The sequence below is a fragment of the Phascolarctos cinereus genome, unplaced genomic scaffold, assembly GCF_003287225.1.
Source record: "Phascolarctos cinereus isolate Bilbo 61053 unplaced genomic scaffold, phaCin_HiC Scaffold_4;HRSCAF=312, whole genome shotgun sequence".
In the NCBI taxonomy this organism is placed as follows: Eukaryota; Metazoa; Chordata; class Mammalia; order Diprotodontia; family Phascolarctidae; genus Phascolarctos; species Phascolarctos cinereus.
Window position 1 is genome coordinate 557,362,251 of NW_027555847.1, and position 27,536 is coordinate 557,389,786.

General features: G+C 38.1%; 1 protein-coding gene across 3 annotated transcripts; it reads right to left on the bottom strand.

Moving 5' to 3' along the window:
• Positions 1-216: 216 nt before the first annotated feature.
• Positions 217-27,273, bottom strand: MYLIP (myosin regulatory light chain interacting protein). 3 transcript variants are annotated; one of them, XM_020986794.2, is made up of 7 exons: positions 26,786-27,269; positions 25,436-25,626; positions 6,500-6,685; positions 5,083-5,280; positions 4,406-4,570; positions 3,043-3,463; positions 217-1,797 (listed from the first exon to the last, which is right to left on the bottom strand). In XM_020986794.2, the coding sequence occupies exons 1-7, from the start codon at positions 26,870-26,872 to the stop codon at positions 1,708-1,710; spliced, it is 1,338 nt and encodes a 445-aa protein (XP_020842453.1). In that variant the 5' UTR covers positions 26,873-27,269; the 3' UTR covers positions 217-1,707. The 3 variants fall into 3 exon arrangements, with proteins under 3 accessions (XP_020842453.1, XP_078009705.1, XP_020842455.1); XM_078153579.1 differs by lacking the exon at positions 6,500-6,685 and having other exon boundaries at positions 26,786-27,273; XM_020986796.2 differs by lacking the exons at positions 25,436-25,626; positions 26,786-27,269 and adding an exon at positions 24,873-25,414.
• Between the last annotated feature and the right edge of the window lie 263 nt (positions 27,274-27,536).

Below are 27,536 nucleotides of genomic sequence, written 5' to 3' on the forward strand. Positions count from 1 at the left end.
ATTTTCAATCTGCATCCTAATGTTCACATACAGAGGGAAGCTGGACAATTTGGATAGGCAGATGAACAATTATTTGCCTATTAGTACCAGATACACTTGAAAGTCTTATGAGTAAGAAAAAAATAACATTGCATTACTTGTGACATTTTATCAGCTTTTCTTTTATAAAGTAAAGCCTAATTTTTAAAAGTACAAAGATAGAAAAGAAACCAAGTATTTGCTTTAAAGTCTTTATTAACCTGAATATAAAAAGACAGAAATGTAATCTAAGATATAACAGAGTTCTTTATGTGGAAACAATTTTTTTACAAGTGAAAAAATAAATACCTCTTGCAATAAAGGTTTATATGCTAATGTGCCATAAAAAAGTAGAATTTTAATATTTTGACAAAATGTCTGTGCAAAGAAACAAATGCATAAACACATCACTGCTACATTAAGGCAATATGAAAAGTATACTCAGAAAAATCTCAGTAAAGTGACAGTGTGGTTTTCTAGCTTGAATTTCGCTAGTATTGCACCCAAGAAGGTAATCTAGGTTTCCCTATGTCCTAGAAAAACCCACTAGTTGATCAGAGTCCAAAATGCCCAGATGGGGAGTGGAAGGTAGGCTTAAGGAGACAAAGACAAAAACACAGACCTTGAACCCCCAATACAAAAAGAGGACAACAAAAAGTTAATACTCAAGCACTTTAAAAAAAAAAAAAGAAAGCTTATACAATGCTTATGATACTTAGGATAAGATTTTAAGTAAGGCTTGATAGTTCAAGCAAAAATAACCGCCACCTTAGTGAGGCTGGAGTAAATAGCTAGAAAGAACTATAATGACTATCACAGTTTATACCAACCATGAAGTATCTCTAGAGTTGTGTAATTTAGTCTTTCCAGGCAAAATATTCTCCCTTTAATCAGCAGAAATTGACTTTCCACCAAACCAAAGACCCAAAGGAGTGATTAACAACAAGCAGAAAACTACTTAACTAAGGATTTTACTTTTCAGAAAAGCTACCTTTCTGAAACACAGAAGGGGGAAGGGAGGTATTGTTAGGGAAAGAAATAACTACCTCACACTGTACTGAATCATCTGTTGTCTAATAGGCAGATTAGAATCTGACACTTAACCAGCAATTATTTTTTTAAAGTCACAAAATAGATTTTGGAATCTATTAATTAACCCTCCAATCCTTATACTTAAACAAGTTATAAAAGCAAAAACTGACATTAAAACAATGTATACTTATTAAAAAAAATTCCTATTATAATGTCTGGAATGACCACATAAAAGGAAAACAAAATAAATCTCTAAAACCAATTCTTCAACAATCTGTTCTCTGGGTAGGAAATTTTCTTCAGATACAGCAAACACGCTCATTCACAATATAACCAATCCCCTACAAGTGCCCAATTTTTGGCATTGGCGTCACTTTATCTGTCACTGAAGAGGAAAATTTGCTTTTCCTTATAGGTTTGCTCCTAAGATGATAGTCAATTTCTATGAGATTTTCATAGCTTTTCTTTTTCCCTTGGATACCATAAATGGAGTTGGCTTAAACCAATGGTTGTGTTTTCAGAAATGTTTCCTTCAAGGAAACATTCCTCATTGCAGGTAGGTGTTGGAGTAACCACTTTTCCCACATTTTTTTCTAGTTCATAATAGTGCAGTTCGTAGAAATGTGGCTTATAAAGTAAATGTATCAGTACAATATATCAGATGACTGTAAGATTGAGGAGGCTTGTATGGGTGGGAAGATACACATGCTGAACATGTTCTATTCGAGATCTGCAGACTGGACATGACTAAAAAGACAAAGACAATATCTGTTAGAACACCTTTGTATTATGGTCTGGCGTTTTCCTTAGAGTAAATGTATGTACCACATTTCTTGTTCAGAAAAGTATAATGAATTAAATTATCCATGGTGGTTACTGAATAAATAATCCAAAAATATTTGACTCAATTGTAGTGACGTTTTTCTATGCTTTTCTGGGGCCTGGGTAGAAATTTTATAAACAGAAGACATTTCTATATTAACGGAAATAAACTAACCAGGATTTCTACCAAACTTCAATTACAAGATATGTTGTAATCAATCAATGACCATTATAGACCTTTCTCCTCCCATGCAATGGAGACTCGTAAGGAAATACGGAACTATTTCAGGCCCATTCTTTAATCTTTGCTAAGGCAAGTAATCCAGTAGATTAAATACAAAATGCTAACGAGGCCAACGTGATGATCTGGATGACTGAGTCAGTTGGCTCAGTTTTGTTTGATCAGTGATCAGTTTGCACACACTTCTAGACCTGGCCAAAAGAAAACTCTTGGCAAATCTGTGCTCTTGGTTACAAGAGGAAATAAGTGGACTGAATCAGCACAAACACATCCCCAATAATCAGAAAACAAATCAAGCATGTCCCTCAATAATAGGGCAGTGGAATCTTCACACAACATCAGATGACAATTCTGTCGATTAGACTTTCACCACAAAGCTATGGCCCTATCACTTGCAAGGGAATATTGTTTGCTCTTCAAGGCTAGTTTCACATAAAATTGATGATCTGCCACTGAAAAGAGAGCACACAGTTTGTACTCAACGTCAGAAAGCAGCAAGAAAAGGCATAAAAATGCCACAAAGGAAATTACTCCAAAGAATTTTTGAAAGTGGGTATTTGATTAGGTATTAAAATTAATATAAATTCTCTGAGCACACAGAGGTGACCCTTAAGCATAGTGGGTAGTAGGAAGATACTAGTTGGATGAAAAAATTTTATGTAAATTAACAAAGATTAAAAACCTGCCTAATTTCAAATCTCATAAGGATAAACATACTTCTCCTTATTTTCATAATATAATTGCCAAAGGTTCATCAATATGCGATTCAAATATTTTACCAATACAGGAAATGTTAAACAGTAACCTAAAAGACATATGTTGGACATTTATTTATCTCTGTAGCTGGAGAAGGCCATATTTAATTTGTGAAAAGCTTATATCATGCAATAATGTCATAACCATCACAGGCTACTTGACACTGCACATACCTGTAACTGGGCAGCACAACCTTCACAGCACACAGTATGACCACAAGGGCAGAAAGTTGAGTTTATCTCTTCTTCGCAGCACACCATGCACAACATGGCTTCCTTCAGCTTCCGTAACTTTTCCTGGAGTGCTTTGCTTTGCTGGCAGCTGAGCCCCTCACAGCTCCCACAGTTCATGCTACTCTCTGAAGACTTCAGGGGAGAAGTGGGTGGGCTCTGGTCACTTCTTGAAACAAGGTCCACAACCCCAGCATTATAAAGAGCCCTTCTTGCATGGTCATACACTTCCTTGGATGTTCGTTTAATGTCAAAGACATACTTTTTGCCAAGGTTAATGTTTTCATTTAGAAACAGAGATGCCAGGTGACCCTTTAAGTCACGACTGTATTGCATCATGACAGCACTGGTAACTGTGTCACACCTGCAACAACAGATTGAACAAAAATCTGCCTTGATACTTAAGACACTACGCATGCATTTCTAGAATTCAGACAACTACATGCTGCCAGTCAGAAATTTAAAGCTTTGGGTTTTTACTTTCAATAAGGGGATCTTTCAGTTTTATGTAGGTTTGAAAATGGTTTTGATAGCTGTGCTTCTAAGGATTTTAAAATAAAAGGGTCCTAGATAGTCCCACAAAACTGAAAACATTTTAATTTTCTGAATTTTTAGAGAGAACTATTGCTGAAGAAATTAAAATTTTAAAAGTTACAAAGGTAGCAGCTATATAGGCACAATGATCCAGGTTCATTAGGGGAGAAGTGATAGCCCAAGAAGATAAAGCCAACAAAAAAAGAGAAAAAGAGAGAGAGAGAGAGAGAGAGAGAGAGAGAGAGAGAGAGAGAAACATGTTTGTACAATGCATACATATGTGTTTCTTGTGAGAAAAAAAAAACAAACTAGAACCAAACCAATGACTATGTTGGCTTCATGTAGTTCTGCTGCCACGGAAATAAAAACATTCCCAAATAACAAACGTCTCAAATTTTGCTGGAGAATAACAGGCACATGAAAATGTAGTCACCTTAGAATCCTGAGGAATTTTCATTTTTAGTCTACTGCTACTGTCAAGTTTGTTGTTGTTGTTGAGTTGTGTCTGACTCTGTGACCCCATTTGGGGTTTTCTGGCAAAGATACTGGAGTAGTTTGCCATTTCCTTTTCCAGCCCATTTTACAGATGAGGAAACTGAAGCAAATAGGGTTAGGTTAAATGACTTGACCAGGGTCACAACAATTAGTGTCTGAAGCTGCATTTGAACTCAGGTCTTTCTGATTCCAGGCCTTCACTCTAACCACTGAGCACAACCTAGCTGCCTCATCGACAAGTTACAAAGGATTTATTCATATAAGTAGCCATGTATACCTGTAAAAAGCATGTGTTTCAGTAATCGCTCGGTAAAGTCCACTTGCGGCTCTAGTGCTGATCATTTTAAAGAGGAGTACGATGCTATTACCAGATTCCTTGGTGACTGTCAGGTACACATTCTTTCCAGACTGAGTTGCCATCTGAACAACAGGATATGCTATCCTAAAAGCAGGAGAAAATTAATCTGATCAAGACAAAGGAGAACGTATGAAGCTCATGGCTTATTTTTTGAGGTGTTAACTATTTTCTCAAATTTCGGCAAAAACACCTTAGTCAAGAGTAAAAAATAGTTACTTAACATGTCAATGACAGACAACCTCTTCACCCATTAACATGTAATACTAAATAAGAAAAAATGTTTATAAACATATAGATATAGATGCATTTACCCAAAATAGACTCAGACTGAAAAACAGCCTAATTCTACTTATGGGGAGTAAGGTGTGTCTTCTTAGCAGTGAGCCACTTACTTTACTAATGCCTCCAGGCCAGTATATTTCCATTTTCTAAGTTCTTGATTATTAAACTGTAACAGGAGCCTGAAAATGTTAATGTACATCTGAAAGAATGTATTTTATTCAAGGGGTGATAATTTTTCAACCCCCCAACTCTTTTTTCTATTTTTATAATCAAAGCCATACAATATAACCCAGAACTTTAAAGACCTTGGTTACCTGTTAATAGGGCTAAGGTCATCTTTACAAATTGAGATTCCTTCAGGTCCTACACCAATGAGCAGTTTTTGCCCTTCACTGTCCCTAACAGAATGCCATTCCACACCATAGTTCTCCATTGCTGATACAATCTGCAAAACTTGGTATTCAGCTGAAGCCTGACTCATCCCTTCCAACTCCTTGTGCTTTGAGGTGATACTATAAAAAACAAAACAAAACAGGAAGCTCTATCAGCAAAGAGTTAGCCAGAGACACTATTTTACGAAACTCTAAAGATGAAGATGTTTAGTTCTAGGCATATTACATGAATGGATTACTGATAAAGAGTACTGCTGCCATCCGAAAGCAGTGACATAGTTTAAATGTATTATTGATTTAAAGCTGAATTTCCAGTTGTTTTAAAACTACATTAAAGTACTCAAGAGTTTTTAATAGACCAATAACTTAAAAAAAAAACAGCAAATTTTACAGGGTAGAATTAGAAGACTTATAGAACTTTATAAAATGTAAAGATATGGAGGCAAACTAATATGTTGGAATTTCATAAGAATTCTACTATGCATAAATTCCCAGTACTTTAAAAATAAACATTAGAGGGAATTAAAATCAATTTCTAGATATAAATAAAAGAAAAACCTAAAAACCACTATAAAAAATTGCATACAATTAAACTTCTCTTGGGTCACCATTTTCAAAAGATTCAAAATAGCAGGCAATTGGAACAGCTTATACAGATTATCAATAATAAATTTTTCAAGACACGCAAACATTTTAATAAAAGACGTCAAATAAATGCTGATTAGAAAAGAGGGTAGAACAATCACATAGCAAGAATGATGGATAATATATGGAAATTCCTGCCCAGTGAAGCACTGGCATCCAGAAAGCAGCATACCAGGTAGTACGTAGAATCTATTTTGAAGGATTTGCAGTCAAATACTGAGACATACACAGAATGAGATGTTAGGGAGCTGTGACCAACACAGGTAGAAAGAATATAACATAAGTGAAATTAAGGATCTGTTGAAGTACTAGCAATCTCTTTACTTGAGTTATTGTGGGACCGAAAGTCATCAATTAAGTGTAAGGCAAACTTGTGAGAATTTAAAGTTTTCAAAATCAGGGGTGAGACTGTAGTAGTAAGACAGCATAAGAAGGAGGCAGAAAAAGAGATATTTCACTGGTGTATATTGCTGTATGTAATATGATATTCCATATTAAGGTATTCAGTGATGGAAGATTTGTTCATATATAACTGTGGTCACAATTCTCTTCATATGTTAAGACTATTCAAAGTAGAGTGCCATTTAAAAAAAGGTGAGGTGGTGGCACCAAGAGTCTAGTGTTACCTTACTTTAATACCCATACATCAAGTAGATAAAGTCAATGGTCTATGAAAGCAGAAGCCCACAGTTACCTGTTTAAGGTGGCACCCGAGAGCTCTTTCGAACATAGTTCCTCATAGTTATACTTAGCAGTGTTTTGATTATAGTCACCAAATTTTGTCTGTGCCAATAGTGCACTGAGTTCAACAGCATGCTCTGATGAACACTGAAGATTGCCAGCCAAAAGATCCTCTTTTATATGCAAGAAAAATATATGCCTACAAAAGAATGAATTTACTTTTAAAAATCTGATCTGTAGTCAATTTAACACAAAAAGTTTAAATAAGCAAAACTGAGAAATTAAAATAACTGAAAGCTCAATACTGAAGTTGAGACACAGCCAGTTTTAACTAGATTAAATCACAGCAAAACAAAAGAATAAGTTTCTTTCTGATACAACTTAAATATCCCCTGTGGTATTTCACATCTATTATTCTTGGTAACAGACCTTCACATGCAGTGATATTTAAAACACCTGTGGGAGTTATTTCTTGAACAGCTAGGACAAAAGATTTACTGCCATTTGATTAGCATTATGAGGTAAGGTCATGTTTATTCAAAATAAATGGAAACTCAATGGGTTGGAGTGGAAAGGACACTGAATTTGGAGTCACAAGTCCTAGGTTTGCATCTCAGTGTTACTAACAAGTCACTTCTCTGAGACTCAATTTTCTCATTACTTAATTCAATGTTTTGTGCCTTCTACAACGAGAAAATGTTACTGAACACTGCCACATGAAGCTGTCTCCAAGTCAGAACAACGAAGTTCCTCCTTCAACTCACAAGCCCCTGTAAATAAGCCATAGTAAAAATTTAAGTAAAAATGTACTCAAAGAAGATAAATATGGTTTCTATTAACTCAGACATCTGCTAGTCTTTAGTGTTTTTTGGGAACGATGGTAAATCTGAAAAAAGAACCTATAAAAGCTAGTTTTGCAACAGTGACTGCTGGGCCCTGATCTAGCAGCAGTTCCATAAAAATCATGTTATGGCACAGCCTTGGACAAAGATCAGGGAAGCTCCACCCAGCTTGTTTGCTTCTCTATCCCAACCCTTAAAGAGAAAATAGTACTAGGTAGAAGTTAATATTTTAAAATAGCTTTGAAGGAGACTTTTGCTTAAAGCCATAAGGAGGGAATAAATGGTTCAATATTTTATTGACTCAACCTAAAACCTTTCAGAATTGACTTTTCAAGTTTAAATTGGTAATCAGATCCTGGTCACCTGGCAGCAGGGGCCTTCAAACAATATACTCAGCTTCTCACAGATAATCTATGCATGTGTCTAGACGGGCAGCTGTCAGGCCCAACAGGTGGTCAGTAGTCAGTAATGCTGACCCCCTGCGTGCACAGGAGTCAAATTAAAACCTATCTGTAGATTAACCATTCTATATGTTACACATTCTAGGCTGGACCTGAAACAATTCTTTATTATTTTCCCTGAAAGTAAACAAGAAAAAATATCTTTGTGTTTAAACTTTCCAAAAAGGTAATGTGTACTTTCCCATTTTTTCCAAGGAAAAAATGTTTTCCTTTTCAGGAACTGAATAGATCACCCTGCTAAAATCATAGTATCATTCTGGTTATTAGGTGAAAGGATTCAAGTTCTTAGATGGAGGAAGGGAGAAGAGGAAAAAAGTATCACCCAGGATAAAGTGGTTCTAGTAACAAAACTTAGCAGTGGTCCTAACACTGGCCATCTCTCTGGGATACCCTTACTAAGAGAAAGAAGTTATGTGAGTGTGAGATCAATATACCAGTTTAAAAAAAAATCTAAAAATACTGTTTTCCAATAAGGTAATTCAGTGATCACGCAACATAGTAGAGAAGTTTTAGTTAGAATAATAGTGTTCTTCCCAACTATGTTTCCTTCTAACCATCTGGACTGTAACTATTTGTTTTTTTTCCTGGTTAAAGCAGGTGAAAGGTTACCCAAGGCTGCTCACTAAACACTATCAAAACAAACAGCTGTACTCAAACAACTACTTCACGCCTGCAGTGGGTATTTCTTTTCACAGAAGACAAGCAGGTAACAGACCTACTGGTCCTACACCCTGGGATGGCAAAGTAACAACTGGAGAGCATTTTCAAGTTCTTCATTCTTAAATAAACGCCCAGAAAGATTAACATATAATTTACAGATGAAACTTCAAAAATTGTAATCCCTAAACCAGTATTTCCCAAACTAACTTGGAAAATGAAGAGTTAAGAAAATTTTAATGCTTAAGAGAAAGAAAAAACTAATTCTATTTTCAATGCAAAATTAAGTATTTGATATTTTAGAAAGGAAAAATTCTCAGTATAGACATTCTCTTACTGTCCTAATCATACCACCAGGGTTTGTTGGAAACATCAGGATTTGTTAGGTAACAGTTTGGGAAATGCTATCCTAAACATTATGCTAGCTAAACCTTAAAATATGAAATTGTCCTAAGTTTGCAAATGTTTCTCAAAGTGATACTGAAAAACTTGTAAGTATATTTTCTGGCCAATGCTATTAAGTTGCAGTTCATTAAATGAGTTGATTTGTGGTACTAATTAATTCATGGTTGTAGTGCAAAGATTTTCTTAAAATAAAACAAAGGAACAATCAATTTTCAACCAAGTTGTTAGGTATTCCAAAGGTAGTTTTTTAAATGACAAAAGATTTAATTGTAAAATGAGCATATATTTCTTGAAGAACAAAGCTGAAAACTTAAGACACTTAGAAGTGCTCCATTTTACATTTTCACAACACTCCTTCACATAGATTGGCACGAATATCACTGTTCTGAAGTTTAAAACATCTCTAAACTCTGTTGACTTGTTTCACAAACCAGTTTTTACCATAAAGCCCCTCTTCTTCTTAGAGACAAGACTTACAGACCAATTAGGGATTAGATTTCTTTTGATATCTGGAAATCTTCCAGGATAGTAGTTGCTAATTTGCCAAATGCCTGGTTGTTATTACTAAGGGGGTTACTCTCAGTCATTGACCTAACGTTACACTTCCCACTTACTAAAGAGTCTTGTATCATCCACAGCCACACCAAGATTCACTTAAAACCAAATGTTAAACTGTTTCTGTAATGACTATGAAAATAATTTCTGATTTCATCCTAATGTCTAAGCTGAACTCTGCCCTTGATAAAGTATTAACCTTTTAAGTACAAAGGTATGATACTGGAAGTGGCATGATAGAAAACAGGCTTCCCAGGAGCCACTGGCACTATATTTGTGCTCTCATCCAGGCTCCTTGTGGCCCTATGTTCTGGAGTTGGCAAGCCCAAAGATACCTGAAAGCATGAACATGGTTGAAATCATCTGAGCTACACTGTTCAATGTGTTAAACAAATAAATTCCTATTAAGACATGGTTTGACCATCTCCAGTTAAATACAAAATAAGTCTGCTGGACTAACAGGTTACTTTTCAGTTTTGTAGTTTACACTCTTAGCAAAAATTCCCTAGGGTCAAGGTTCAGATGATTCAAATGTGCAGTTCTCTACAGGTACCCAAAACTGGTTCAATGATAAGAAATCAAACATATTTAAGTGATTTTTTGACAAGATATGCCAAATTATTGACTACAGAGACCCTGCTCTGTAACCTCAGAGCATATGAAAGCCAGTGTCCGTCCTAGAGACATCACGAACTCAACATGTCCAAAACAGAACTCATTCATTATCTTTCTTACCAAACCATCCCTCTTCCAAGACTTCTCTATTTCTGCTGAAGGCACCACTGCTCTTCAAGTCTCCTAGATTCATAAACTCGACTTCTCTCTCCTTCAGCCCACTTAGCAACTCACTTGTCAAATGTTGCTATTTCTACCTCCACCTTTCACTTCACCCTTATCATCTTAGTTCAGGTTCTCATCCCCTCTCACCAAATTATTGGGAAACCAAGTCCCTCTCTCCTTCAGTCCATCCACAACACTGCTGCCAGTGATTTTCCTTAAGTACATATCGACCATTTTACCCACCAACTCAATCATCTCCAGTGGCATCCTATTATCTCTAGAATGATGTAAAAACTCCTCTACGGACAGTGTGCCAGGCCTGAAGTCAGGAAGACTCATCTTCTTGAGTCAAATCCAAACCTCAGACACTTACTAGCTGTGTGACCCTGGACAAATCACTTAACCCTATTTGCCTCCGTTTTCTCATCCATAAAATGAGCTGGAGAAGGAAATGGCAAATCACTCTAGTATCTTTGCCAAGAAAACCCCAAACGGGGTCAGGAAGTGTGGGAAAGATTTAACAACAAAAAAGTATACATAGTCTTCTAAGAATACATGAATATAACTTTTTATCAACTATTCCTTATTCAACAACCTATTTCTAATTATATTAAGCCTACCTAACCGCAAATTATTTTAAACTTAATTATGCTTTGCATTACTGAATGACTCATCTCTTTAATGCACATTATTGTCCCTGTGTCCTCTTTTGTAGGCCTTTCTTTGGTTTTTAGCCTAGTGCCACAATGTATACACTCGTGAGATTATGTCTAAAGCCAACAGGCAGGTCACTGGTACAGGATGCCAAAAATACAAAGCCAACCAGGACACTGATCTGCCAGCACTCCCTGAAGAATCAAGACAAGTCCGTCAATAAACATTTATTAAATACATACTCTGTGCCAAGTACTATGCAAAGCAATGGAGATACAAAGTAAAACATATTCCCTGCCCTCAATAAAGTCATAATCAAATGAATATATTTAAAAAATCATCTGCAACACTACACTAAATCCACTAGTCCACAAAAACCTTGAACTAGTCATTACTTTCTACATTCTTTCCAAGTGTTGACTTTGTGCTTGGTACACAAGATAACTATTCCATTCTAATTCCAGTTGTTCAATCAAATAAAGAAGATTATGGCAACATCCTATTATACTTTTTACAATATTGTAGTATTGTTGATGTAAGTGTTTTATAACCAAGATTCCAGGCCTGTGTAATTTTCCAATGAACTTGATAAAATTTGCCTAAAACAAAGACAGAGATTAATAAATTATTTAGTTCTCACAAAGATCAAAATCTATTAAGATAATACTAGACAACAGAAATCCATTTTCATTATGTAGCTAGAAAAATAAGAAACACATATTTAGCCTTTGTAGCCATTTTAGCTAAGAGACATTAATAATGTAAACATCCACAAAAGTCCTATCTTTCATCAAGACATGACATGGATACAACCCAGGGCTCTTCCAAGGCAATGTTAGTAGTGGTCAAGCTTTTGCAGGACATACCCTACTAGAAAGGTTTCATTTCATAGGGTGCTGATCATCCCTTCCCCAAAGCAGTGCTCTCCAAGGCTTTGAAAAGGCCATAATGAAGATAACTCTAATTCACACTCACTAATGTTTTGCCCAGATTAAGGAGGTAAATTTCTGACTGGTTTCCATGACTGGGCAGTTGTGTCAAAGATAAGTGGACTCTTGTGGAACAAACTTTCATGCCGCGCCCCCCCCCAATTCCCCATTCATAAAAGATTAAATAGAAAAGACTCTATTTTGTTTAGGGGACCTTCTTTGTAAGACTCTTTTAGTGTTTTCCTCCCTTGGATGTTGTCAGAATCCATCCCCCAAGACACTCAGTAGTCAATCATCTTTGATTCAAAACACCTGTGTATTACGAAGATGTTCTTTAAGAAGAGAGTTGGGAGATCCTAAATACAGCAAGAGTCAAATAACATCACAACAAAATCAACACTAAATTAGAAAAATCAAAATGATTAGTTATGGTATGCAATTCAAACAGCTCCAACCTGGCATACATTTAAAAACAAGTCATCAAAACCAAGAAGAGAAAATGGATACTGTCAAAGGTTATCGATATTCTCCAAGAAAATTTAATACTCACTAAAACCAAGGGGTCAAAAAAAGCTAGGCCACCTGACTTAGCAATCTCTTGGTGAAGCAGCCAAAGGCAACATTAGTTTAGAGAAGAGAGAAGGGAATAAACATTTAAATAGAGCCTACAATGAGGCAGGCAATGTTCTAAGCACTTCAGAAACAGTATCTCATTTGATCCTCACAACAATCCTGGTGAGATAGGTGCTGCTATATCCTCAAATTACAGTTCAGGAAACGGAGGCAAACAGAAGTTAAATGACTTAGCCAAGTTCACACAGCTAAGTGTCTGAGGTTGATTCTGAACTCAAGTATTCACTGAAGAAATTCACTGAACTCACCTCTATTCACTGTGACATCACAATATAAACTAACTTGCAGAGGATGATAATGAAGATTATGAACAATACTGTCTCAATACAGCAAGATATAGAAGAGGGGAAAACTAAAGTGTTGTAGAAGACTTAACCTGAGACCCAATTATGCTAGATCACCTAAAAAACACTTCAGATGAAATTGGGGGTATGACAACATAAGCAAAAAAAAATTTACAAAAATGTTGATACAGCTTTTCCAAACGCTTTTTTTTTTTTTACAATGACTGGGAGGTCACATTGAGATGCAGTTCCTGATAGAATGTGATACAAGCATAAAGAAGCAGAAATGCCACTGAAGAAAACAAAATTGGGAAGAATAGCTGCACCAAACCAAGTATGCACAGAGGAACTCTGTACTAGTGACAATTTTAAGGTGGTCGAGGCACTGATAAAAAATCCAGAAAGAGAAGAGTTCAAACAAATATAAGTAAACATGGACCTTGTGCTTAATTTTTCACCTTTATGAGAATAATTTCCACATATTAAAGCCATTTTGATGAAGGAAATAGATAGGCTTTTGTGAGAGATACTCTACAGTGGCAACTAGGTGGTGCAGTGATAGAGCCCTGGACTTGGAGTCAGGAGGACCTGACTTCAGATCCAGCTTCAGATACTTGACACATACTAGCTGTGTGACCCTGGACAAATCACTTAACCCTGACTGCCTCACCAAAAAGGAGAAAAAAAAAAAAGAGATACTCTACAGCATACCAAGTTGTAGTGTTAAGATCATACAAGGTAACCCTGATAGAAGCAACAGAGAATTTTCTTTCAATATTACTTAAATCAAAGGAAGAAAAAAAATTGAGATGTATGTTTTCCAAAAGTATTTGCTACTGCCATACAGGATAATGAATGATGAATCCAACTGGAGGAGCAGTGCCCTGGAGTTAAGATCCTCCACACATCAACATGAAGACACTTGCAATAAGGCCTGGAATGCTACCGAATCTGCCCACTGAGGTCCAGAACCATTCAATAGTTTGTAGGAATGATGCCGGTGGATGAAAAATGTCTATTACCCAGGCCATGATATACATCGTTAGATGTGTAAACCCCAAAGCTATCTTGAATCTTTACATGATGCAAACAGACAACAGCTCAATAGGAAGATGGGAGATGGGGGGATGACTACCTTTGGAAAACTGCTCGGTATTTTTAAGGACTTCACGTTTCTCCCCAAAACAAAAACCTTTTCAAATCAATATCCTTTCAGTGTTGCTATATTTTTGTGAATCATGGAATAATGCTATCTCCAAAAATTCAAACTGTAAGTTGCCCAAAAGGCAAAGAAGAGGAACAGCAAACTGATGGCAGTATGTGACCTAGAATACATGATGTATTAGGAGTGGTGTAAAAGATGTCAGATCTATGTGACCAGAGAAGGAAGTGAGCCAGTAATGGAGCAAGGGAAGGGTGAAAGGAGACCTCAAGGAGTTTATAATCTATAAGGGAACACAATATGTATACACAAGCGTATGTGAAATAATTACATAATAAATATAATTTATGGGAGCAAACTTGGATCAGAAAAGGTGCTGAGCTAAGCTTTGAATGTACTTTAAAAGTACTTCTCAGAAGTGAAGGAGTGACAACAGGGTACATTCTAGGGATGAGGGTTAGCTCGTAAGGTATAGAGGGATATTCATGAAGCCTGGGTAGAGAAGAAAACTAATTTGTCTTGGACTGTAGAGATTGTGAAGGGAGTAATGCACAAAAAGACTAGAGCCAGGGAGCCAGGCAAAGGAGTTTGCATCTGACCATGAAGGTAACAGTCACTGGGTTTAGGGTTTACCGAGTAGGGGAGTGACACTTCTGAAGTGTGCTTCAGGAAAGCCGCTGACAATTGTGTGGATGGTTAATTGGAAGAAAGAGTATGTCTCCAAAAGCTTTAGTTTGAGTAAAAACAAACAACAAAACCATGACTGGGCTGTGCACATATACCTGAATACTAAGAAATAATGGGGAAAAAGTAGGAATAAAGGATGAATAGTAATTCTAGACCTCAAACTGTATTAAAAAGCAATTATTATCAAAAGTTTTTGGTATTGTTTAGAGAGATCAATGAAATAGAATAGACAAAGAAGAATCAGAACTAATTGGACATGACCTAGAGGATGATAAACTTGAAAAAATAAATTACTTAGGAAGGAACTCCCTATTCTATAAGAACTGCTGGGAAAACTAGAAAGCAGCCTGGCAGAAATTAGGTTTATAGACCATATGCCACAATAAGCTTAAAATGGATACACGACTTGAATGTTAAGGATCAAACCATAAAAAAACTGAAAGAAAATACAAGGGGTAGAGGTGATTACAAAAGATAGATAATATTTATTACATGAAACTAAAAAGCTTTTGAATGAATGAAACTGATTCATCTAGGATGAGATGAGAGAAAAAAAACTTTGTATCAATTATTTCTTATAAGGGTCTGATATCTAAGATATGTAAACAACAAATACATAAGCCTAAAAAAGCCATTCTCCAATACATTAAATGGATAGGGAAATGAACAACCAGTTCTGAAAAGAATCACAAACCATCAACAACAATATGAAAGAATGTCACAAATCACTAATAAGATAAATGCAAATTAAAATTACTCGGATTTCACTTCATGCCCAGCACAAAGCTGGCAAAAGATGGAAACATCAACATTATAGAGGCTGCGGAGAGATAGGTATTGTAACACACTTGTTGGTGGAACTGTGAAGTCGTTCAACTATCCTGGAAAGTGATTTGAAATTTAGCAATGTGAATAAAATATTCATCCCTTTTGACCCACAGATGCCAATTTCAGGCATATGCCATAAGGCAGTTAAAGATAGAGAGTTGCCACATATACCAAAAGTATTTATAGCAGCCTCTTTTGTAGAAGAAAAGACCTGGTAACAAAGTGGATGCCCAACAACTGGGGAACTTGCTAAACAAGTGGTAGATGAATAACTGAACATTATGGTACTGTAAGAAACTATGAAAATGATGAATACAGAGAAGCTTAAGGAGAATTATATGAACTGATGTGAGACCAGGAAAACAACACTTACAATAATGAAAACAATATAAATGCAAAGAATGAAATCATAATGATCAAGTTTGGCTGCCAAGAAGAGATATGAGAAGGTGCCTCCCCACTTCTTCGCAGAGGCGAGGAAGACTATGGGTGTGGAATCCTGAACGCCAGACTTTTTCAACACATTGGTTTAACTTTTGGTGAACTGTCATTTCCCCCTTTTTAATTCATTTTTATAAGGCAAGGCGAGGTTCTTAACTTTTGCTATATCAAGAAACTCCCCACCCCTACTGCCTTGGCAGACTGCTGAAGTCTATAGATTCCTTTTCAAAATAATTTTTCTTGCCTATATTCATAATTGAAGAAAATGCTAGACTTCAGTTAGATATTAAGAGAAAATAAAGATGCAATTTTTTTTTCCTATCCAAGTTTATGGACTCCCTGACATCTAACAATGGGCTATGAACTCCAGGAAAAATACTCCTGTTATAAGGGGTGTGGCTCTCTGTGATGGCGAGAGGGTAGGATACAATAGGAAATGTAGGTAGATTTAGATAAATTCTTAATGATAACTTTTTTTTCCCCAAGAAAAGAAACAAAACTAAATACCACATTGCAGTCAATGTGAATCAAACCACACACACTTTTCTGAGCTGTTTATTATCACTAATCTGAAACACTCACAGAAGGGCTTGGTATATTACCAGGTACATAGGTACTGCCACCACCTGGGTACAGGCCCTCATCTGTTCACACTTGGATTACTATAATAGTCAGCTGGTGGGTCTGCCTGCCTCAAATCTCTAATCCATTCTCTGTTCAGTCCTAATAGCTACTTGTCACCTCCTCAAACACAAAATGTTGTTCGACATTCAAAACCCTTTAAAACATAGCCCCTTCCTACCTTTCCAGTCTTCCCATACCTTACTAGTCCCACAATGTACCCTTTAATCCAGTGACACTGGCCCCCTTGCTCTTCCACCAACAAGATGTGCCCATCTCTTGGCTCCAGGCATTCTCTCTGGCCATCCCCCATACCTGGAACTCTTTCCTTCCTTACCTCTGCCATCTGGCTTTCTTCAAGTCCTACAGGAAGCCCTCCCTAATGCCTCTTAATGCCAGGGCTTCCCCTCTTTTAGGGATTTCCTAGTCACCCTTTATATAGCTTGTCTGTACATGTTTTTGCTTGTTGTCTTCCCCACTAGACTCTGAATTCCTTGAGGACAGGGATTGTCTTTTGCTGTTCTTTATGTCCCCAACACTTAGCACAATGCCTAGCACATGGTAGGTAAGGCTTTATAAATATTTATTGACTACTCGTACTTGTTCCTATTAATATCGACATTCCACTCCCCTAAAATCACTGACACTAGATGCCAAAAACACGTTACAGTTCTGGGTCAAATCAGTTTTCTGTTTCCAGCCTAGACAGCAACAACCATCCCACCTTGGACAACATTTCTATCTGTGGGATATTACATATTTTGCCCTTGTTAGCAATTTATGTATTCAAAAAATTTTTAATTGTACACACGTTAATGGATAGCCTGCTCTCTTTCTGAGTCATTTCCAAACTATGTACCCTCCATTTTGGTTGGCATCCTCATTCTCCTTCCATAGGTACTTGGACTCTGCCCCCAAGGGAACCTTTAACTTAACTTGCCTGAGATCACCACTCTTTTCTAGCTGTTTCTAAACTAAGCTCCAGCTGCCTCCCCCTTCATTATAAGAAATGTAAGCTCCCGAAAGGCAAGGCCTGTCTTGCTAGCTTAGATTTGTATCCTCAGCACTTACCATAGTACCTGGCATATAGTCTGCACTTAATAAAGGCTTTCTCATTCATTCATAAATAAATGTAAAAAAATTTTTTTTTCAACATTCTCCATGAAAATTACAGCCAAAATCATGGTAACTGAATCAGCCTTCAAACTACAGTTCACCAACTAACAAAAATATGGTTCATGAAACATTTATTTTTTTTTCTCTTTTTGAGTCCTTTGGAATTCATGACAAAGCTGGATCATCTAAAAATGAAGATTACATTACCAGAGGTTTAGCTACGAGTGTTGGGTCAGTCGGATTAGAAGCAAAGACACCAGAGCATCCTTAAGTGTAAAGAAGTGGAGAAAAACACAAATTATTCAGGCTCTGGTATAATTAAGAAGTGATAGATGAAATATACCAATATTCTGATATCTGTCTTTTCAAAATATTGTTAACAATTAAATCTGATGAATTGTTTTCACATTTGAAACCCTCAGAGTCCCAAAACACCAATTATGATCTTCATTATTTAAAATACATATCTCTATAATATAGTAATTCCAGCTTTACTTTCAAGTTTGAATTTCAAACAACAGCAATGATTCTTATGAAAACATCCTAAGAACATGAGAGCTGAACTTAAGTTTCACTCTTTCCACTCCCAAAGTCACCACCCTAGGCCAGGCCTCATTACTCATTGGGACAGTTAGGTGTCTAAGCGGATAAAGCCTGAGGCATGGAGTCGGGAAGATCGAAATTCAAATCCAGCCTCAGGCACTTACTAGCAGGACAAGTCATTTAATGGTGTTTGCCTTGAGGAGAGGGGCCGTCCTCTGCTGTTCTTTATGTCCCCAGCACTCAGCACAGTGCCTAGCCCAAGGTAGGTAAGGCTTTATAAATGGTTATTGACTACTTGTGCTTGCTCCTATGTGACTATTCTTTATGTCCCCAGCACTTCGCACAGTGCCTGGCACATGGTAGGCACTTAATAAATATAAAGCAGGGATATTAATAGCACCTACTGTGTAGGGTGGTTTTGAGGATCAAATGAGATAACATTTACTGAGTCCCTGGCACCTAACAAGCACTATATAAATGTCAACTACCTTTCAGCGCTCTACAGTGTGGTGGTAAGGAGAGCACTGGACTAAGAAAACATGGGTTCAAGTTCTAATTGTGACACTTACTAGCTTGTGATCATGGGCAAGTCACAACCTCTGAAGACTGCTTCCTTATTCATAAAGTGGAGATAATACTACTTCCTCAACCTATTTCACAAAGCCATTATGCTGCTTTGCATAAAGTACCAAATAAATCTAAGCTACAGTTATTTCTATTTGCTCTACTTATCAGAACTATCTTTCTAATGGCACAGCTCCAAAGGTGACGCTCCAACACTCTAAAACCTTTCTTAGCTCCCTGACGACTACCAAACATCTTAGTCTGGCACTGCAGACTGGCTGCACTGTAACTTCCCCCAAAGTACATAAAGGACTAGCCTGGTTCTGCTTTGTCCCTGAGGACAACAAGATTTAAGAAAATGTATCTTAACAGATCTACCCCAAAACACAATGCCTCAAGAAGAAATTCTGTAAAGTAAAGGGTGGAAGAACATTTCTTTGTTAAGGAAGTCAAAGGACCAGATATCTGCTACTAAAGCCTCTTCCAGATTTATTTATTTATTTATTTGTTTATTGTGAATTTGGAGGCAATGGGGGTTAAGTGACTTGTCCAGGGTCACACAGCTAGTAAGTGTCTAAGACAGTTTTGAATTCAGGCCCTCCTGATTCCAGGGCTGTATCCACCATGCCACTCAGTTGCCCTTCTTCCAGATTTAAGACAGGATAATTTGCTAGCCTTTTCCTTTTCTCACTTTACTATGTTTCAAACTGGATATCACTGCTCCTCCAACATGTTCTAAATTTGACCACTTCCATGCATTTGTACATTGTGTGCCACTGAATGACCTCTTCATGCCATCTGCTCTTACTGAAATTTGATTTAAGACCCAGCTCCAGTGCTAACCCTTCTTTCCTTCCCTGATTTTCCTCTTGATTTCTAATGAAGCTCTCACGGACTCATTCTATTTCATGAAGACATTTACCTATATGTCTATTCTAATACTCCATAGGAGACTGTACATTTTTTGATGAGGAGAGTTATTTAGTATTTTTGAATTCTGCATGTAAGTCTTAACAATTTGTTTTAAACTGAGCTAAATTATGAAGAAAATCTTACTTCTTAGCCATTACCCTACCCCCAAACCTTGCATGAACTACTTCTGTAATCTTCCTTAAGAACCTTTCTTTTCCTTCAATGAAATGTATTTAAAGTAGTTAAATTATATTCTATACTAATACCTGTACAAAGTAATGGTGGTGGTATAGGAGAACTGACCATAGAATTCGATGCTGAGAGGGGCTCTTGGAGATTATGTGGCTCAACCTCTTCATTTTACAGAAAGTTGAAGTGATGTGACCAAAGTCATGCAGGTACTTGACAGCAGACCCAAGTTTTCCAAATCTCATTAGGAACTGTTCCTATCACATCATTTCATCCTTAAAAGACGTGAAGATTAAGAAATTCAATGGAGGAATGTCAGGTAAAAATGACAAAATTCAGTGGAAGGGTTTCAGTCAAATGCCAGTTTATTATTATTATCATTTGTTGCTGGGTCCACTCTTCATGACCCCATTTGGGTTTTTCTTCGCAAAGATACTGCAGTGGTTTGCCATGTCTTTCTCCAGTTCATTTGACAGATGAAGAACTGAGGCAAACAGGGTTAAAAGTAACTTGCCCAGGGTCATACAGCTAGGAAGTATCTTAGGCCAGGTTTAAACTCAGGAAGGTGAATCTTTCTGACTCCCAGGCCCAGCACTATATTCACTGAGCTACCTAGCTTGTTCATTATTATTGTTGGAATAGCCCTATTTTAAGTAGACTGCAATCAGTCCACAGGAAACAACACAGTCAGATAAGCTGGGTTTGAATACTACTGATGTAACTTTGGAAAAAGTCACTTAACAACTAGAACCCTCCAGATCTGCAAAATAAATTGGTTAGACTTGATAATCTTTTAAAGTCCCTTCCAGTTCTAAAGGTATGATCCTATGATCTTCTAGGGCTTTAAAGTACTTTGCAGTAAACAATCTTAATACTTCTTTGTTATCCTAAAAGAGCAAATAAGTACTTGCTAACAATTCTAAGTGCTTATTGTAAGTCAAAGATGACCTCTCACACAATCAGAAGTGTTACTATAATACAGTCACAGTATTTTACATGTAAAATACTTATTATTATGACTAGTTTATAGCATAATAAAATGTCAGGTTTCATCCACTAGTTTAGATTCTAACAGTCAAAACATTTAGTATATTATTTAGAAATTAGCAACAAGACTAGATTCACACATTAAAAAAGCTCAAAACAATTAAACTTTAAGACTGCCCACAGCCGTTATATGTTCCTAAACTTTATAATATAGAGGTGTTTACAGCTAAATCCTTTCCAAAATGAATACAATTAATACTAATATTTCAATACAGACGGTGATTTAGAATAAGATGGAAGCAGACTACATGAATTGGTGAAGTCTCCTTTTTTTTTTAAATGAGAAAAAGTTTTATTTCCAAGAATATAGTCTTGCTTTACTGACTAGATAAATTTGTAATTATCATTTGTAACTTGTAATTGATAAAACAAAGCAGTGCTGCCTTTTGACACTGTAATTATATACTTATGTGTAAATGGATACTTCAAGTCCTTAAAAACACTTTCTTTTCATAAGCACACAAAACCAGACCCCTTTGCATCTTTTTTCAAACACTTCATTTGCTTGGCAAGCCATTCTTCCCCCACCCTATCCCCAACAAGTTATAAGTGAACTTTAGTTCAACCCTGTTCAAATGATTATGACTTCCCAATTAGAGGGATGTGATTTAAATGAGGTTTTAGTGTAAAACAATATGATCAGTTCCTAGCATCAAAACTATTCTGTAAGAGAAACCGTTAACAAAACTATTATAAAGTCTCTAGAATGCCAAGTTTTAAAACAGTAGAGCAAATATGCTGGGGGCTGAGGGGAGAGCTGTGCAGGAAGGAATACATTCAGGAATGAATGCAATACAAAAGCAAAAGGCATCAGTAAAAACTAGTTGAGCACAAAGCTACAAAAGATTTTTAAAAATAACTTACATATATACAATGCTTTAAGAAATGCTTTCCTAAGTATCTCACTAGATTCTCACAACTTTGCAAGGTTGGTAGTGCCAGTATTTCCATTTTACTCATGAAAAAAAGCTGGGATATTTGACCTGCTTAAGATAAGTGGCAGAGCCCCCTTTCAAACAATATGCTTTTGCATCATATCACATTAAAGTGCTGCTGAATGCAAAGTAATAGCAACAGTTTAACAGGCAGAATTCTAACACAGGGTCAGAGTTTGTCTTTGGAATAGCCATTCTAAAAAATATACCATATTTCCCCCAAAACATTTTCTTGTATCATTTGCATTAGAAGACACAAGACTTGCCAAGAAGACTATTTCAAAGTGGGCTGATTAGGAATATAAATAAACAAGTATTTGTTCAAAATTTCCTCTGCCACCAAAAATACAAATATAGATTTAATAGCACACTTTCAAGTACATCGAATTGAGGTTTCCAAAATATCTTTAGAGGTAGAGAGTGGTGAGGAAAGGACAACATGAGTAAATCATTAAGTCAGTCAATAAACATTTATTAAGCACCTACTATGTGCCAGGCACTGTGATAAACTCTGAGGATACAATGAAAGACAAAAGATAGTCTCACTTTCCCATCCCCCAGGAGCTCACAATCTAAGGGGGGTAGAAAGACAACATGCAAACAACTGTGTACAAACAAGCTACATAAAGAATAAATAAGAAATAATAAATATAGAGAAGGCCCTAGAATTAAAAGAGATTGGGAAAGGCTTCCTATGGGTCTTAAAGGAAGACAGGGAAGCCAGTAGGCAGGGCTGAGGAGGGACAGAGTTCCAGGCACGAGGGTCAGCCAGAGAAAATGCCTGGAGCAGAGAGATGCTGGTGGAGTTGGATCGAGTTGAGGAAATGCAAGAATGCCAGCGTCATTAGATTCAAGAGTATGTAAAGAGTAAAAGTGGAGTACAGAAAGACTGGAGAATTGGTGTAGGGGTTGGGGACTGGGTAGGAAGGGTTTTGAGAAAACAGAAAGTTTCCTCAAGTAAGTTAGGAAAACTTATTTGATCCGGCAGGTGACAGGGAGCCACTGGAGTGAAGGGAGACACAACTGGACCTGCACTTCAGGAAAATCATTTTAGTGGCTGAGTGGAGGATGAACTGGAGGGAAGGTAAGTATCTCTGGCTAGCCGACCGACCAGGAGGCGACTGCAACAGTCCAGAAGTGAAGAAATGAGGGTGGCAGTATCAGAGAGATAATACCAAGGTAAAATTAACAGGCCTTCTCCACAGACTGGACATGGGGGTATGAAAGGGAGTTAAGAGGTGAGGATAACACCTAGATGGAAAACCTGAGGAACTGGGAGGACGGTGTTGCCCTTAATAGCAGTAGGGAAGTGTGGAAGGGAGAGAAGGTCTTGGGGAAAAAGACAATGAGTTCAGTTTTGGGCATGCTCAGTTTAAAACGGCTACAGTTCAAGATGTTTAATAGGTAGTTGGAGACAGGAGACTAGAGAGGTTAGGGTAGGATAGGTAGATTTGAAAATCCTTAGCACAGAGATGATGACTGAATTCAAGGGAGCTGATGGAATCAAGTCAAATAGTATAAAGGGAGCAAGAGGGCCTAGGTCAGAGCCCTGTGGGACAAGCACATTTGAAAGACATGACCTGGATGAAGAGCTTCAGAGGTCAAACAGGTAGCAGAGCCAGGAGAGGAGAGAGTATCAAGGAGAAGAGGGTAACTGACAGTGCAGAAGGCTTCAAAGAGATCAAGAAGGAGGATTGATAAGAGGTCATTGGATTATAAATGAAACAAATTTCAGCATAAAAGAAGTGAAGTAATTGGTGTTTACCTATTTCAAAAGAGCTTCTAGAAAGATGCTCAGTGAAAGTTAACTAGCTGCTCTAGGTAAATCCACGATCTTAGTTATGTTCTCAGTTGAATTTTAACACTGTCATTAGCAGTGGCTATGTAGAATTCTAATACAGTTCTAATCCTAAAGTTGAATTATTTGGCAAAAAGTCTCTGCATTTTCACATGTGTAAAATGAATATAATTTTTAAAACTCCAATTCTTATTACAGAAATAATGGAAAGACCAGCTAATAAATAATTTAAGTTAGAATTCTGTGAATATGAAGTGAAACAAAGATACTACTATTACAGCACCATTATTTAAATGAAGTAGTCGTCAACATTTACGCAGATTCAAAAGTACATCTGATTTTGCTGGAGTTTATTTTTCCATCCAGAAGCCCAGAAAGGTCTGAAGGAACATTAAAATAAATAACTAAATAAATAACAGCATGCAATCAAAATTCTTAAGTGTTGATTTTTTTTTTACTGACCTCCAAGTCATAATTGCTAAGTGAAGCTTTCACAAAGCAGCTTCAAGTTAAAATCATGTAAACAGTATTTAAATTAATGTGACTGAAATAAGATTGAAAGATATGAAGACATTTGGACATTTTATAGGACCATTCTTTTAAACTGAGTTCATAGGCTGGTGGGCTTTGGAACTGATAGATCTATGACGCCCCTTAGTTCAACTCCTTTCTGTAGATTTTTTTTTAAATAAGAAAACAAAAAGTTAAGTACAGAAAAGCTAATAGACCTGCCCCAGGTCAAAGGTAGTAAACAGAAGAACAAAACAGAGGCCCCACTAATTTGAGTTCAACTGCTCTTTCTACTATATTCCGATGCAATCTTACTTTGTAAAAAAAAATTAAACATTTGATAATTTTTATAATTTTCCGTGGACTGGAAATATTAACAAAGAAAAGTGCCATCACTAAAAGCTGAAGGAATAGGATTTTACTACGAAATGCTCAAAAATCTAACATGAGTCTATTTTTCCTGCTTCATATATAAAGCAGTAGCTGAAACTGAAATGCAGGTACTAGAGAAAGTATTAATAATTTTTATCCAAGGTTTACTATGTTTGAAAATAAATCATTTTTTCAATGTACTATTTTTAAGCCAATTATCAGGGTAGGATTCAAGTTACACAGAGCAGCAAAGTCTCTTGAATTTCAATCAACAAATGTTTAAAAGCAGCAGCCCCCAGTTTGGGCCACTGTGGGGGAAAGCATTACAACCGATCCAGAATGATACTTTCTGTTGGTAAACCACGTGAACATAAAACATTCATGCATATTATAAATTTCTTTTAATACCTACATGTAAAAATCAAGCCTTATGAAAATGTTTAGAACCAGGGAAAACTCACATAATTCTTACAATGCTCATCAGACAGAATTGTTAGAAGTTTTTTTCTTTTTCCAGCCAGAGCTCGTAGCTGCTGTAACTTGAGACCAGACTGAAAAAGTTGACCAAGTTTAAGTAAGCTAAGAGGAACTGTTTCCAGCTTTTCAGTTAGAACGGCTTACAATGACCTAGAGTAACACTGCTGAGCCAGAGGTTACTATCGGACATTCATATGTTTAGGAGGAAGAGGTCCCAGCCACCCAGAACTCCTTATAGCACTAAACACTTGCGTTTCATATGAATTCAATCCTGTTCAATAAGTTTTCAAAGCAACTAGAGTCTCTAGCTCCCCTTTCAGATTTTCTAAAATGGGCCAATTAAATATATGCAGCAGTCCCTCCCTAACCTAAAAAAAAGTTGGACGATTGTGAATTTCCAGATAATTTTTAAAAACTCGTTTTTTACTGGCTAAATTCTGTCCAAAAGTATATAGGATATAACATATCTTATCTAGGTGAAGCAGGATAGTTTTAGTACAACAGCATCAGTCACATTTTACATCAGTTTATTTTGGCTTCATTTTACCTAGTCTGCTCCTGTAAGATGAGATGTGGCTCCACGAAGAACTTGACTCTCAGTTTAAGTCTGTAAGGGGCCAGCCCATCCATCTGCTGGGAGATTCGGTTTCTCAGATTCAACCATAAACTCTCGCCTTTGCTACCCGTAAATTGCAGACCAAAATAATCAACTTCTATAATTCCCAATCTTCTGCAAACCTGAAACAAAAGGTGAGCACATCACTTAAGCAGGAGGATGTGTAGCCCTGCTAGATCAATGTCATTAAGTATATGCATTACATGTAAAAACAAATCCTAAATCTGTACCCATCTTGGCACGTTCTGCAGCAGAGGAGATTTCCTAGTGTTAACCCAGGAAACAAAGCTCAAAGACTCCTGAGATTTCAGGTATGGTACTCGAACTTACTGTGCTTGATCTAATACCTTAGCAAGCCTGCCAATAACCCTCAAAAGCAGCTGAAAGAAAAGTCACTGAAGCAAACCACCGGCTATTTTCCATTTGACTTGAATCACTGGAACTCTGCACCAGCACAATCTGTACAGAGGAATTTTCAGTTCGGTATCTGGGCGATTTTAGCCATATGGACATTCAAAAAAACAAGCCGGGGAAACAAACACTCCACAAGTGTCAGCTAAGCTCTCCAAGAGGTTTCTTAGACCTCTCAGATCTTGGGATGTGGATGTAGTTGTGAGTTTCCATAGGAGCCAAACTTAAACTGTCTGGGATAAACTGTAACCCATTCTTTTTTTTTTCCTTTTTTTTTAAAACTTCCAAAGGCAGAGATGTCAAAAATACAACAGGCAGGGCTGGGAGGTTGTGTGGGGGGTAGGAGGTTACCCAAACCACTGACAGTTCTGCAAAACATTAAAACCGATGGCAGATGTTTAGGAAGCAGGACACGTTCAACAAAGGATCCTCCTCGGCATCTCAAGGACAACAAGGGGACTAAGGGACAACTGGCCCCAAATGGGCTGGTCGGGTCTTGCAGCAGTGAGGTGGGGGCAATATCAAGCGGACACCTGCCGCAGGTGCGCTGCATTCTTAGGAGAGCACCCCCCCCTTGGGCGCTGACGCCCCGGGCATTCACCTACAGACAGACCCAGGCACGTGGCCCCCGCTGCCCCCACCCCCGCGCGGCAGGAGGAGGAGGGGGCGGCGGCGCCTCCACGCGCTTCACGCCAGCAGGGGAACCGCGCCGCACGCGGGGCGCGCGGCCAGCAGGCTCCGGCGCGTTCCCCGGGGCGGCGGTGGCGGTGGCGGCGCCGGCGCCGCTTCGCCGCCCTCCTCCCCCAGGTTGCAGTGGCGGCCGTCAGGCCCGCCAGCGTCTGCCGGTGCCCCCTCCCGCTCCGCTCTCACCTGGTTGAGGCAGTCTTCGCCGTTGGCTTTCGCCTCCACCTCCACCTCCATCAGCACGGCGTCCGGCCTCGTCACATAGCACAGCATGTTGGGGGGCCACCGCGACCTCCCTTCGGGCTGTGTGGTGCAGCCGCTGCCTCCCACACAGAGGCTCGGATCCCGTCCCCGGGCTGAGCTACAGCTGCGAAGCGGGAGGCAAGAACTCCAGCAGAGCCCCTCTCCGCCCTCCCTCTCTCTCCCGATTTCTCTCCGGGCCCGGCTCCGCCGTACTCCAGCAGCTTAACTGCCTGCCCCCAGTCAGTGACTCCTTCTGATATAGCGGCCCCGCCTCCTCCGGATGGGGTTCCGACCAATCGCGAGGCTCCGTTCCCTTCGTCCTCTGCCCCGACCGTCCAATAGAGAAAGCCGGCTTCGTCTCCAGGCCGGAGCCTGAAGGAGCCGGGGCGCTTTACTCCGGGCTGGCTGCTCCAGGGCGCCTCGCGGTGGGCTAAGGGATGCAGGAAGCGCAAGTCTTGGGCTCCCCGTGGTGATATAGTAACCACTGGCTCGGAGGCGGAGCCCTTTCTGTGAAGAGCAATAAATTAAAACACACAGACTGTCGGGTGTTTGCACTGAGCCTAACCCAGAGTTTCTATCAGGACACTCTAGAAAACCATTTCCAAATGCGGAGGGAAAAGGGTAGAGGCAAGCACTGCAAGAAACCGCAGTGCATTTTCCCAGCTCTTGACTTAGCCAAAGGTGATCTTTGGTT